This window comes from Capra hircus, chromosome 3, assembly GCF_001704415.2.
Source record: "Capra hircus breed San Clemente chromosome 3, ASM170441v1, whole genome shotgun sequence".
NCBI lineage: Eukaryota > Metazoa > Chordata > Mammalia > Artiodactyla > Bovidae > Capra > Capra hircus.
Window position 1 is genome coordinate 95,519,188 of NC_030810.1, and position 13,942 is coordinate 95,533,129.

The window sequence follows — 13,942 nt, forward strand, 5'->3', positions numbered from 1 at the left end:
GGGTCAATTGGGACAATATATTTAAAAGATCAAAATTGTCAGCTCCACTTCCTTTCCAATGCCACCTTCTCTGCAAGGCTCCTCTAGCTCTTACCACCTAGGCTAACCTAACTTCATCTTCCTTAAAATGCCCAGAACACTCCATTTCTCCTTCACAGACTTCACTGACAATTTTCTGCATTGTGTTATACAATTTAACAAACACATATTGAATACCTACTCTGTGTCAGGCATGTCTATTTTCTTTTCTTTTTTCTCCCCTAACTAATCCTTAAACTTCTTGAGGTTAGGATCGTTATACTATTCATATTCCACTCCTTCCACTGTCTACATAGTCTGACACCTAGTGCCTGAGCAAGAATGTATTTATTGTTTGGCATTTAGTAAAACTGGTCACTAATAATGCAAGAAATGTCTGTATATCCATTCTCATGTGTGTACACATCTTCATATAGAATTACCTGGTGGAAATTACATGTAATGCCAGTATATGGGATCATAACCATCTTCATCCTCATGATGAAATACTACCACCGCCACTACTAGAATGGTGAAGTGATAGCTAACATTCCTGAGATCATATACAAAGGGGCAAATTCTCTTTCCATTCCCACGTGGGTCTTTGGAGTAGTTCCTTCTAGAGCAAAACTAGTTTCCCTAAAGAGACGCGGAAAGCACACGGACTGCTATGTCTCTGTGGAGTCGCATCAGCGGAAACCTAAGCACGTTCTCAAAGAATGATAATTTATAAATAAAGACTATCTCACAAACACAGTACGGTGGCTAGATGAAATTCTAAAGTTTCAGGGGGAAATTACATAATTTCAAAATGAGGCTGCGTGTACATAGCACCAAGCCATCCAAATGGAAGCCTGAGCAAATCACTGTGGAATGTGGTCTTTGCTGGCCCAGACATTTCAAGTCGTTATTGGAAATATGCAATGTGGTTCTGACACTCTTTTACTACTCATGGATCAACTGCACTGGAGTGAAGTTTCACTTGAATTCTCTGCTCCTAATCGACCGCAGGTTGGGAAACCAGAAAGCCAAACAGGTTAGAATTGTGTTTAAAGTAAGAAGGAAGAGGCTCTGATTTAAGGCTGATGAGAGTATCCTACAAATAGAAGTCAGTGTCAGTACATAGCCGTTATATTATCTATTTTGAGTTCTCCCTCCTCCCTCTATGCATTTCCCATGTAACAGAAGCAATTTTGTTGGATTATCTTTTCTTCCCCCACCGCAGAGTTTCCTTTGAGAAGAAAAATAAAAGACTTCCTAAACAGGCTCTTGAGGAATTCACCTGCGGCCACTGTCCTAGTTGCTCCCGACTGTGAAAGCTTTTAAGCAGAAGTGGAGCTAAGAGCAGGCCGTCTGCATGCCTGGACGGTCCAAAGGTCCTCAAAGAGTTTGGCTCTGGGCCTCCTTCAGGGCCACCACGCCTAACTGCCTTGAGACTCTCAGTAGGCACTGGTGGTACCATTTCACTTCTCTTGGGAAGAGGGGCCAAAACAGGCCCTAAGTGTGGAGGGACTGCGGTTGGAGACGTGCCCTCTTTTCCGGGTGTGCATGCTGGCCTTGGCTGATGCTACCCAGGAGCCCACATTTGTTCATGTGTCTGATCCACTTTGGCTACAGTGACTGACATTAACGCAGGTCTTGGTGCACCCCAGGCCCATCTCTGTGGTGCTCATCCTGCCTCCCCTTTTCTTCTGAAACCATTCAGAAGAGCATCTGTGAGCCGGTGTGGGAAGCTTGTTGCCCAAATGCTCCCCTGGAAGAATGTGGGGGAGCCAGATGTGAGATGGACCTCCTCTGAGAGAAGGCTCCTCAGAGTCGCAGCACAGATTGGAGATGAATGGCTTTCTAATTGAACTCTGGGTCTGTAACATCGGGCTATCCCACATCCAAGTCAAAATGCCTGTCCACATCAGATGTAAAAACTGGCCCGTTATCATCCCTGATTTTCTCTGAGCATCTTTGAAGAAGAAAGAGTCCTTTGGGTGGGAGGGGGAGGAGGGGCTAATTGATCCCAGGTCTGAGAATTGGATGTGGATTTCTATGGCTACTTCAGAAGAAAACTTGCAATATTTTAAATCCAGGTATCACGTAATGTTTCAACTTGGGCACACACATGTGGGACATCCTAACAAAAGATAGAAGGCACGTTCTCTGACCTTAACAGTGCAGAATGAGTTTTCCATGACAGCAGGGGTAGTGCAGCAAGAGTTAATGCTACAAAATCCACAGTATTGGCAGTCGTAAATAAATCCAGGGGAGCTCGTTCAGATAGTACGCAGGCAACACTACAGAGCCTATTATGAAAGCATCCAAGAACCGAGACACATAAAAACTTTTATTAGTCATCACTGAAATAAAGTGCAAACAAGTTTGTTTTGAAAGATCCCAAAATCTTTATGCTTTTGGTCTGCAGAGTCATAAAAATAGTGCCTGACAAATTTTAAGCGATATTCTAATTAATTGTTGGATTTTTATAGTTTCTTGTAAGTTGGATATTAACAAGGCAAGGTAAGAGGAAAGCCCCTGTACTGAGGCTGAGTTCTAAGTCCTTTGTACAAACCCACTGGCCAGCCAGGACAGATTTTTGCATCTGCTAGGAGCGGAATGGATCACTAATCTGAAGATCATTGTTATTTTCACACTGATTAAAGTAGAATGTGAAGTGTACACAGAGTTCACAGACGGATGGAAAACTATTCCAGTTGTTTCTCTGTCATGCGCAGGAAGCACTTTCTGGGGCATTTTTACATGGTTTCTTCGGTGAAACTAACACTTTGTAATATACCAATAACACGACCCCCTTTAATACCATCACACACTCAGTAATTACCATAAAAAAGTTTGACCCAACATTTTTATATATACACATTTCTGATTTATAGTCTTCAACTGGACACAGTGATAGCGTAGACAATGTGGGACAACTTTTTTTCCTAAAGGGAGATTTTGTTAAAAGGGAAACGGATTTTTTTACATGCCCATCATTAGGAACAAACAGCCCCAACAATAAGAGGGGATTTGCTTTCAAAAAATGAATTAATTTTTTTTAAGTGACTATAAAATTATTACTTCAATTCTTGCTTTTTAAAAAAAAATTACAAAATTCTCTTCAATCAATGCATTTACCTACCTCAGAATATAAGGGAGCATTACCACCTAGAGGTTTCTTTGCCTTTTTAGATGTACTTCCAAAAACTGCACTTGATCCATCGACCTGTAAGAAAATTCATTCATAAGGAAAAAGAAGGGCTTACTTAAAGAATACTTAGATAGGTAGATGTTCCTTTCAAGTACCTAGGTGATTTGAGAGATTGGGGAAGAGACAGTCATCAGTTAGTTCAAATATTTATAGCCACTGTGGTAAACCATTAGTAATTGTACGAGGATGTGCCATCTGACAGAACTTCTCTGTGTTATCATTTTCCTCCAACCTCTGACAGCTAGGAGTCTTTGGAGGCTTCGTTTTTCCAGTTAGCTATGGCCTTTCTTGGAACATTAAATAGTTTTGTCTTTTATTGCTGTTGAGACCTTTATTAAATAATTCCTCACAAAACCTAGCATGGAGCCTAGTATGACCTCAGACATTTTTGTTGAATGAATGGATGCTGAAAGGGCAGCGTTTACGGACAAAAAACAACCCCTTCCAGATTAGATCTTTCCAAATTTATTCTAGCTAAGTGCTTCAGCAAAGTCATGCACCCAAACTTACCAAACCGCCCAAGAATGTGTTAGTTTTATTGATTTCGTTACTTTATTATTTTAAGAAAGATGTCTCCAACGGGCGTCGGGGTGAGACGGGACAGGTACCTGCTGGACGATGTCTTGCCAGGAGACCATACTGAAGAGTCTGCGCTGAGGAACTTGGACAGCGAGGGTGAGAGCGTGAATGAGAACCTCGTCCTCGATCCGGTTTCCAACGACAAAAGCGATGGAGCCCTTCCAGTCGTTCTGTGACAAAATCAGAAGGAATCAGGTTCTAAGTACGCCTGGCGAGGTAATTTTGTGTCAGAGGCTTCCACTGACAAACAGGGTTAACAGTCCTAGAAACCTTACTTTAAAGACAGGCTGACGTTACGGTGTATGTGGGTTTTTGATTCAAGCAGCCACAAGGCGGCAGTATTGTGCCAAATTTCATGCAACTTGCCCCAAAAGCAATATCCCTGAGAAACGAGATCTATATTTTAAGGAAGACAATTTTTAATTTTTTAAATGACACATTTTCACTATAATGCTGTGCAATAATACTTTGGTACTGGAAAGCAATAGTTCATCTGGCTGTTACATATGTGCATGAAGGTACAATTTCCAATGCAGGAATCTTTGTTTTGTTCCCTGATACATCTTAAGACTCTAAACACTGGTAGGAAAATAGGAGGAACTTGATAAATATTTTTTGATTGTTTGGTAATATTGAATGAGTTGCCAAATAGGCTTTTTTTACATGAGGTAAAATTCAGTCCCAGAGTTTTTGATGTAAAATATTTTTCACTATTCACCGTCCATGGATCTAGTTTTTGTAAAGCACAGAACTAGAACACATATTCTCCTCTTAATGTAAACACAACACTCTCATTGCTAATTCACATGTGAGTTCTTTTCACTCTCAAGAAACAGGCTGCAGTTTTAAACTTGAACATGAAATGTTTCATCAAATAAAAAAATAAGTTACTAAAAACAATATATTTATTCGGTAATCCCTTTCTATTATAATTTTGTTGGGAAGAAGCAATTCTCTGGAGGAAATGAGGAATGGAATTGACTGACTTTCCCATGACGCGATGCTAAGGAAAGCCAAACTCATGCAAATCAGGTCTATTGCTGCTGAACACTCACTACCTTGGGGAGAAGGACGAAGCAAATGTGATACATTCATCAGGAAAGGGAGATAATAATAAGGGAGGACACCCTGCCCTGCGACCTCTTTAGACCTTAGTTTCTCCATTTATAAAATAAGGGGGTTGGACAGAGGCGTATGTAAGATTTCCTCTAGCTCCATTCCAGAGATCTGATAAAAATAGAGTAAAATTCACCCTTGGTAAATTCCAGAATATTGTCTAAGACGATCTGGAAAGATTTTACAGAAATTTAATGAAACACATAATTTTCCATGGTTCTCTGGGTTTCTGTCCAAATCATGTGTCAAGATAATGATAGAACTAGAGTATGGATGGGAGAAAAGACAAATTCTTCTTTACCATCAAAGAGTGACTATCGTTAAATGTCTCTTACTTCTCTGCATGGAAACTCACTAACCTTAACCACATAACAAAACCCACACAATTTTCAATGTTGTCACCAAGACAAATAACACACATAAAAGCATAGAAATGTCTATTTAATCTACAAAGTGTGTACTTGTGTTTGTGCACATGTACAAGCATGCATGTAGGTGTGGCTCTGCGTTTCCTTCTGTTACACTGGATTTCAAGTCTTTTTTTGTTGACTGATTCACCATAGGAAGACTGAGCATCTGTTTTTCAAATAGCCTGATTCTGAAAAGCAAGTGTGATATTTATAACTGGAAAAAAAACTCCATAATCACCAAACAACTTTTCTCCACATTGGATGACTTTTCTTTCCGCTTGTCTACTCCCTTAGTCAAAACTGCAATGACAATCATCATTCAAGAAGAAAAATCTTTCCTTCCTTAGTAAAGCAGATGAAGTTCCTGAATAGGCAATGACTTGATGTTCCTATTAGCTATAGTTTCTACACTGAAGATTTTAATGGCTACATTTACCCGCTTATCCCACACCCTCTTACAGATTTCTTAGCCAATTTTCAAAAGCTAATGGTGACGAGAAATGGCTGCCTCTCAGCTCTTTGGGGACAATTCACAAAGAGGGCATCGTAATCCACCATCTACCCATTAGTGTCTGGCATTCGAGACAGGTGTTGACTATTTCAGATCAGGGGAAAAAAAAAGGTGAGGGAAAGAGGAGGAGGTAGGAGGTAACAATTATTGAAATCTGCCATGTGTCAGGCATATGTTATCTCATTGAATCCTTAAGTAATCCCTTTAAATAGGGGCACTAATACTTTATAGATGGAAAAACAGAGGCCCAACGAAGTTAAACAGCTTGTTTCAAGGTCATTTTGGCAGAACTTCATGGAGACCACATACATGGCTCACAATTTTGTGATTATTTCAGAACAGTTTTGAGAGCAAGCCTTTAGGTTCAGAGCGCCTTTCCATAATCCTTAAATTGCACCTAATGGCTATTTTGGCCACAGTATACCTAATAGAGGAAGATTTATATCACATGTTAAAGTATATAGAGGTTTCAAAATAGATGATGTATTAAAACTTTAAAATGTCTAAGATTACTTTTTTTTTTTTTTATCAAGGACTATTTTACAAAGGCTAAAAGAGTTTGAGGAAATTTCCCAAGCTTGTCTCTCTCTCAAAGCCCATTGTTCTTGTTGCTTTGCACTGTAGGAGTGCATCTTGACACAAAATCTTTTCCTCTGATTATTGGCGAGGTACTGAAACTCCTGGGGTCCCAGTGATCACCCTCTGACAGACTGCCTGCACTAGAGCAGGAGGAGATTCGTTCGCTTTCAGAATTCTCTACAAGGTCCGTTAGGAGCTAGGCCATGTGTCTCCACTGGAAGGGGTCTCAAGAGTGCAATTAAGATCTACTTTCTGCACTCTCAAGCCCACCAAACACCTACTCTAAAAATTGGGTCTATTTGGCAAAATAGGACCGACACAGGACTTTGTTGGAATCATGGATTAGTGTCTAATTACATCGCCAGAACCCAGGGAAGCATGAAATGGACTGATCAGACAGTAATAACCCAAAGATCGCCTGCCCAGAAGGATGCGCTCACTGGCATTCTGCAGTAGGGGGCAGCGAGATGCCAGGAAACACACAATACTCTCATCACAGAGCAATCATTTCCAACTGTGTCTAATTAGGGAGACTCCTTAACTAAATGATGCTCGACAAATATAATTTTTGAACTTTTTTTCTTCGTATTTCAGGACAATGGTAGATTTCAAATCTCTCCTATCTGGCTGCAGTATTAAAAACAGGAAATTAAATTGGGAAAAAAAAATTCAACCCAATTTAAATTTGGCAAAATACAGTTAAAATGCCCCCTTCCACCGGTATCCCACCCTAACGCGCAGCTAAACACAGTCCTTAAATTTGAGTTCACAGGGCAGCAAGTGAAGTGAGCACAGAGAAAACGAGAGTTGACCAGTGAGGACAAATGAAAGTGCAACACACAGAACCTGGTTCATCACACTCCTGAGTCCTGCAGGGCCCCTACCTGTGTGTGAATTTGATTAAGACAGTTCAAGAAGCTTGGGTGTAATTAGCAGCATGAGCCTAGAGAAAGAAACCATTACTCATCTTCGGAAAACTACACTAACTGTATCCAACAGTGAGGGAAGAGGGTTTCAGTCTGGCACATCTCAAACACCTTAGGAAATAAAATCAGCTTTCCATTGCCGGCAGACATCTACTGCACATGCTTATTGCCAAGTCTTGCCCTCGAGTAGTTATTGATAAAGTCATACCCAGGGTGGAATGAAGTCATGAATGGACACAATCCATTACCTTCTATTTACTTTATCAGCCTCACCTAATTTGAAGCCTGGCAGGAGGGTGTCCTAACCCAAACACATTCCCGACTCCTACGGCAAGAAAGTACTCAAGCAAATGCAGAGAATCTGGCTGCTCACATAAACCCACTGTCCCAGAGACACATGGTAGATTCATAACAAATTTTCTTTCATACATTGAAAATTCTCCAACTTTTACTTAGGCATTCCTATATTCTAATATAATTACCAAAACCCTTTCAAATGTAAGTGAAAAGTAGTACAGTGTAGGGCACTTAATTCAATATGCTATGATGAACCATAATGGAGATGAATATGTAGAAAGAATATATATATATAATGTATACTATATATACATATATGTAAAAGTGAATCACTTTGCTGTATAGAAGAAAGTAACACAATGTTAAAAATCAAATATATGTCAATAAAATAAATTGAAAAAAATAAGTGAAAAGTAGCTTTTCCATGATGAGAGTGAGATTTCTTCCTTCGGTTAGCACACTTGAGTGGCTGGTACAGGGAATGGCAAGGGCAGATACGCACGTGCTCGCTTCTGCTTCCTTGGCTACTGTGTCAGGGGATCTGCTGCCCTGGATGATTGGGCTGAGATTCCCACAGTCCTCTACCCAGAACTGATTGGAACCTGTGGAGCTCTATGAAGCAAAAAGCCCTATGAAGCCCCAAATAAAATCGATGCAACATCGAAAAAGCCAGGTTTTTGTTGAGAGTTATTTAACACTGTGCAGATATGCAAACCTGTACTTTATGTCAATACTCTGCTGAAAGGATAACCTTTTTGTTAAGTAGATTTACTGCCTAATGGACAGGGATTTGTGAATGTCTTTCTCATACAGGGTTTTTCCTTCAAAAGGAGTCTTGGATCTCCATCAGCAAAGGAGTGTTAGTATGGGCTGTTGGCCAGAAGAAGAAATATTTTTATTACATTGAACTGGCTGCTATAATCGTATTTGTTAAAAGGGGATCCTAACTGTAAAATGAATTGGAAATGTAAGTTAAAAATTGGGTACACACTGTTATGTAACAAACAAGAACAATACAAAGGACCAGGATGCAGTTTGACTGTCTTTACTAAATAAGTTTGCTTCCCTGGTGGCTCAGATGGTAAAGAATCCGCCTGCAATGCAGGAAGCCTGGGTTCGATCCCTGGGTTGGGAAGATCCCCTGGAGGAGGGCAGGGTAACCCACTCCAGTAATCTTGCCTGGAGAATCCCCATGGACAGAGGTGCCTGGTGGGCTATAGTCCACTGGGTTGCAAAGAGTTGGACACAATTGAGTGACTAAGCACAACACAGCACATGGATGCTTCTTTAATTATGGGTTTCTCACAATTTATTATAAAGGCTACAGTTTGGCATAGCATCACCATGCTGTTATAAGTGTTCCTTGTTTAGGAATTATTTCACAGAACTGTCACATTTTCTCAAGGAGATTGTAAGCCCTTTAGATTGGAAAAATTTGCAGCTCATAGTGCCCAGCAGTGAATACACAACAGAGCAGGGCGCTCTCTATGTAAATATCTGTTTATCAACAGAGAAGATGCTCTAGAAAGAAATCTGACCCTGGGAATCATAAAGCCCTAGAATGTCAGGACTGAGCAGGATCTACAGTCCCTAGCCTTGAAGTCCTTTGGGAGGAAAACAGACTGGATCTGATTGAACATGGTTCATATCAGGGGTCAGTAACAAGGGTGTGGGAAGCTAAACCCTGCTAAGCCATCCCTCTGCTAAGACCTGTTTCCTGGGAGTGACTCGGACCAGTATGCAGGGTGGCAGCTAGGGTAAGGACGCAGCTCTTCCTGAGACGAGGGAAAAGCCAGAGGATCACATATACATACGTGCACTAAAAAACTGCTCCTCCCACCTCTGTCCTTCTTCCTGCTTTCTCCTATCTCCCATCAAAGAGGCCATTGGTGGGCAGTTCCCTCTTCCCTTTCACCTATTGCCTACAGGCTGCAAATTCTATGATTCCCTTCTCTTTTAAGATACCTTTGACATTCTTAGGAGCTTGATTTTATGGTGGAAGGTATCAGAGTAGGGTGGGGAGAGAAGGAACCACACATAAAATGAGTTACTAGGTCCAGAACGTACACCTGAGCCTCGTCTCCTGCAGCAGCAGCACCCTCTCTGAACACCCTAATTTTCTGACTTTGTCCAGGAGTGTTGTCATTGAAGTCATTGTTGTTCAATCGCTCAGTCGTGTCCAGCTCTCTGAGACTCCGTGGACTGCAGCACACCAGGTTTTCCTGCCTTCACCATTTCTGGGACCTTGCTCAAATTCACGTCCGTTGAGTCAGAGATGCCACCTAACCGTCCTGTCCTCTGTTGCCCCTTGTCCTCCTGCCTTCAATCTTTCCCAGCATCAGGGTCTTTTCTAATGAATCAGCTTTGGGTGAATTTTCTGACTTCATCCAGGAGTGTGCTGAATCAGATTGCCCACAGCTCTTCCTGACTCTATTCAGTGAGGCTGTGTTGATAGCCTGAAATTTGCTGTGGTGGGAGCATTTACACTGCGGCAATAGCAATGCTACGAATCAGAGCTTCCCTCCTGAAGAGCAGGTTATAACATATTTAGCAGCGCACTGTGGCCCCCATCCCAGGAAGGTCTGTGGGTCTGAGACTGACTTAGAGCTGGTCTTGACTTAAAAGGCCAAGGCTGTCGCTGAGAAAACACTGAAGGGCAGAGCAGATTTTCTCCATCCTCCCCCTTCCTGCCCCTAATACACATTGTGCAGCCGTGTGCCATGCGAATTCATAATTAAGTGTCTGTTGATGCTGGTTCAGTGGTGGCCGGGCCTTTAGCACTATCCTTCAAAATGGATAAAAGCAGGTGACGAGGTAAGGACAGGGAGGCCAGTGTGGTAGAAGCAGGGCCAACCCACTCACTCCGAGGCTCTCCTTTCCTCTCGGCCATCTCAGGGGTTACGTCCCCACTCAGGACCTGAGCACTGCGGCTGTTGCCATGGGAAGTCCCCAGTACTCCCTGCCCACAGGTGATGAAGCTCCCTCATACTCTGGTGGCCCCTTGGAAAAGCATTGGTCATTGTGGCATAGTGGTCTTTGAGCCTGGTCTCAGGATACAGAATGCCTGTTTTTGAAGCTCAGCGAACCAGCTGTGCATCCTTGGGCAAGTTACTTAGCTTCTCTGTGCCTCATGTATAAATAAGGGCAACTACAGTATCTTGGGACTGTTTTAAAGACTGAATGAGAAAATCTATAGAGAGCCTTTCTCGGCACAGCACTTAGCAATAATCAAAGCCATCATGATGGATATTATTTTGGGGGCTTCTCCTTGTGTTAGTCATTAGAACAAACATGGTTATCCCATATATGCTGTTTCAAGTGTGGAAAGCTTATGCGTGAACCAAGAAAAAAATCAAACAATATCAACAGCTGCCTCATGAGTGACAGTCAATTTGTAAAATAATTTTCTTTTGATAACAATAAACTTGTTAATTATAATTTTTAAAATATTTTAGGTCTTTAGAAGAGATGGAAAAAAATCATGAACACAGGATTTTAAAATTCTACAGGTATAGAATTTGGGGAGCTGTGGGAGAGAATGTGAGTGTGAGGCAGGAGAAAGCTTTAAATCATTTTGTACTTGGTGCAGATCTGTCAGAGATGTCAACCCATCATCAGCTGTGAAAAGACAGGGATTAGAGTTAAATGGAGAAGGCAATGGCAACCTACTCTAGTACTCTTGCCTGGAAAATCCCATGGACAGAGGAGCCTGGTAGGCTGCAGTCCATGGGGTCCTTAAGAGTGGGACACGACTGAGTGACTTCCTTTTCACTTTGTACTTGCATGCATTGGAGAAGGAAATGGCAACCCACTCCAGTGTTCTTGCCTGGAGAATCCCAGGGACAGGGGAGCCTGGTGGGCTGCCATAATAGGGTCTCAAAGAGTGGGATACGACTGAAGTGACTGAGCAGCAGCAGCAGCAGAGTTAAATGAGGAGTACAGAGGCTGAATAAGAACAGGATGAGTTCTGAAACAGCCACACACAGAAGACTGGCTACCAGGCTAATTTTCATTAGAGATGGGGACCTGCTTACTTGAAGAACTTGGATCAAATGTTTGGTATTTGCATTGCAAATACTCACCTGGTTAATCTTATGGATCCAGATCTGAAATACTGATTATCAGGTAGGACCAGTTCTTGAAAACAAAAGCAAAATGAGCTTTTCCAGTAAGTGGCCTGAGCTGACCTCTAAAAATGGTGCGCTATTCACTTGACCCAGAAAACGCCACAAAATTGTGCAAATTAAGGGTTCCATTCTTGTGTTCACTTTAAGAACACTCGTGAAGTCTCTCAGGCCATTAGAGGCATGCATATCCAAAAAGCCACCAAGTATCTGAAAGAAGTCTCTTTAAAGAAACAACATGTGCTAGTCCGTTGTTACAAATGGTGGAGTTGGGAGGTGTGCACAGGCCGAACAGTGGGGCTGGATGGGAAGGGTTGGTGGCCCCCAAAAAGTGCTGAAGTTTTACTGCACAGGCTCAAAAATGCAGAGACTAATGCTGGACTTCAGGGCTTAGATGTTGATTCTCTGGTCACTGAGCACATCCAGGTGAAATAAAGCCCCCCAGGGTGCAGGATTTACAGAGCTCCTGGTCAGATCAATGCCTCCATGAGCCCTCCCGGCCACACTGAGATTATCCTTACTGAAAAAGAACAGATTGTTCCTAAACCAGAAGAGGAGGTTGCACAGAAGAAAAAGATAGCTCAGAAGAAACTGAAGAAACAAGAACTTATGGCCTGGAAATAAATGCTGCAAAAAATACATGCAAATAAAAGTTAAAAAAAAAAAGCAAAATGACTGAAGTTTATTCTGGATAGAGACCCTTAGGGCAACCCTCTCTCTGGATAAGATGGGCTCCCTGACCTGTTGCTGCTGTATTCTGGCTCCCCTGGGTCCTGATGAGTGAATTTCTACAATTCCCCATCCCTTCTCTTGGGTAGAATAAAAGTATCCACATCACTTCCTATTCAACTCAGAGACTTAATAGTTGATTTTGCTAACTGGATAAATAAATATACCCCAAGATTTTGGTAAAATTAAAAGAAAAAATTTTAAAGTATTTTCTTCTTTTCAAGCTACCTACAGTTTTCAAAGGAATCACAGTGACTCCCGGACTAACTCAAAGGGATGCCCTGCTGAGGAAGGTATTTTAGGCAATGCGCTGGGGCAGTGGAAAAGGCTTCGCTAGAATCATATCACCTAGATAACTTCCTACTGTGCCCATGTGCCTGGCATATAGTAGCATTCAATAAATGTTCCCGGAACTTAGCAGCCAAAACCACACACTAAAGAGAATTTTTACACATTCTTAATATGGGAATGCCAACTAAGTATGTGGCATTTTATCAGCTACACTTAGCACTTTGGAGGAAACCATGTCTCTGAACCAATGAGCATTTGAATGAAAGGAGGAGTATAGTCTCTTGCAGTTTAGACAACAGTACAATGCCTTATATTCATTGATGAGAACTCAGCAGTCCAGAAACATCTTCACTGTGTATGCAGTCTACTCGTCCGGTGATCCTTGCTTCATGAATATTAAATATGATCACTAATATAAATTATTGAAGTTCTGGTGTAAATACACAGAGCTTTGAGGCAGTATCCAATTCTGCCTCTGTAGTTTTTCAGCCAAATGACCTTGGATCTATCTTTGTGACAGTTTTCTCATTTTTAAAAATGGATCTAATAACACAAACTTCCAAAGGTTGTTGTAAGTCTCTAATAAATAAATGTGTATATTTATACATATATTAACTTACAAAATGCTTCATATATATTCAATTTCATATATATTGAAGCATTTTGTAAGTTGTAAAATTCCATGCAAAATAAAATATTAATACACATAAAGAAAAAATTCAAATTTTCCTTAGAAAGTCCTGCAAAAATGGGTTAAATCAGATGACCATGTCTTTAATCTTCAACTTGGGTATGTCTTGAGGATCTTCTTCTGACAGTTAGCCTCTGAGCTTAGGCTGTTTGATTGTTTCTCTTTTGTTTCTCTGGTTGCTTGGCCCATCCCAGCAATCTAGCACATGAGTCTAATTCAGTTTTGCTCCATGCATCAGAGAGTTTTAAGACAGCTATTAAAACACCACATGGAAAAGCTTTGCAGGGAATTCTACTCCACATAGAAACCACAGAAACCACTACACACCTTAACTATCTCCCCGCCCCCCAGTGTTGGCTAAAATTACAGCTCCATTATGTTAGTACAAGCCAACCAGTTTTATTGCTTGGAGCAAAATCTGAGGTCCAAAATGAACTTCAGAACATAAAAAGTAAGGCAAACCTCAAAAGGA

The 13,942-nt window shown here is 41.3% G+C and overlaps 1 protein-coding gene across 1 annotated transcript in view; it reads right to left on the reverse strand.

Annotated features, from left to right (window-relative positions):
• Nucleotides 1–13,942, reverse strand: part of SPAG17 (sperm associated antigen 17) — a 242,972-nt gene that overhangs the window by 206,808 nt on the left and 22,222 nt on the right. Inside the window, exons 2-3 of the mRNA XM_018046513.1 lie at nucleotides 3,826–3,966; nucleotides 3,149–3,232 (exon numbers count right to left, since the gene is read on the reverse strand). Of these exons, the coding sequence (XP_017902002.1) occupies nucleotides 3,149–3,232; nucleotides 3,826–3,966 (225 nt within the window). The remainder of the gene's footprint in view (nucleotides 1–3,148; nucleotides 3,233–3,825; nucleotides 3,967–13,942) is intronic.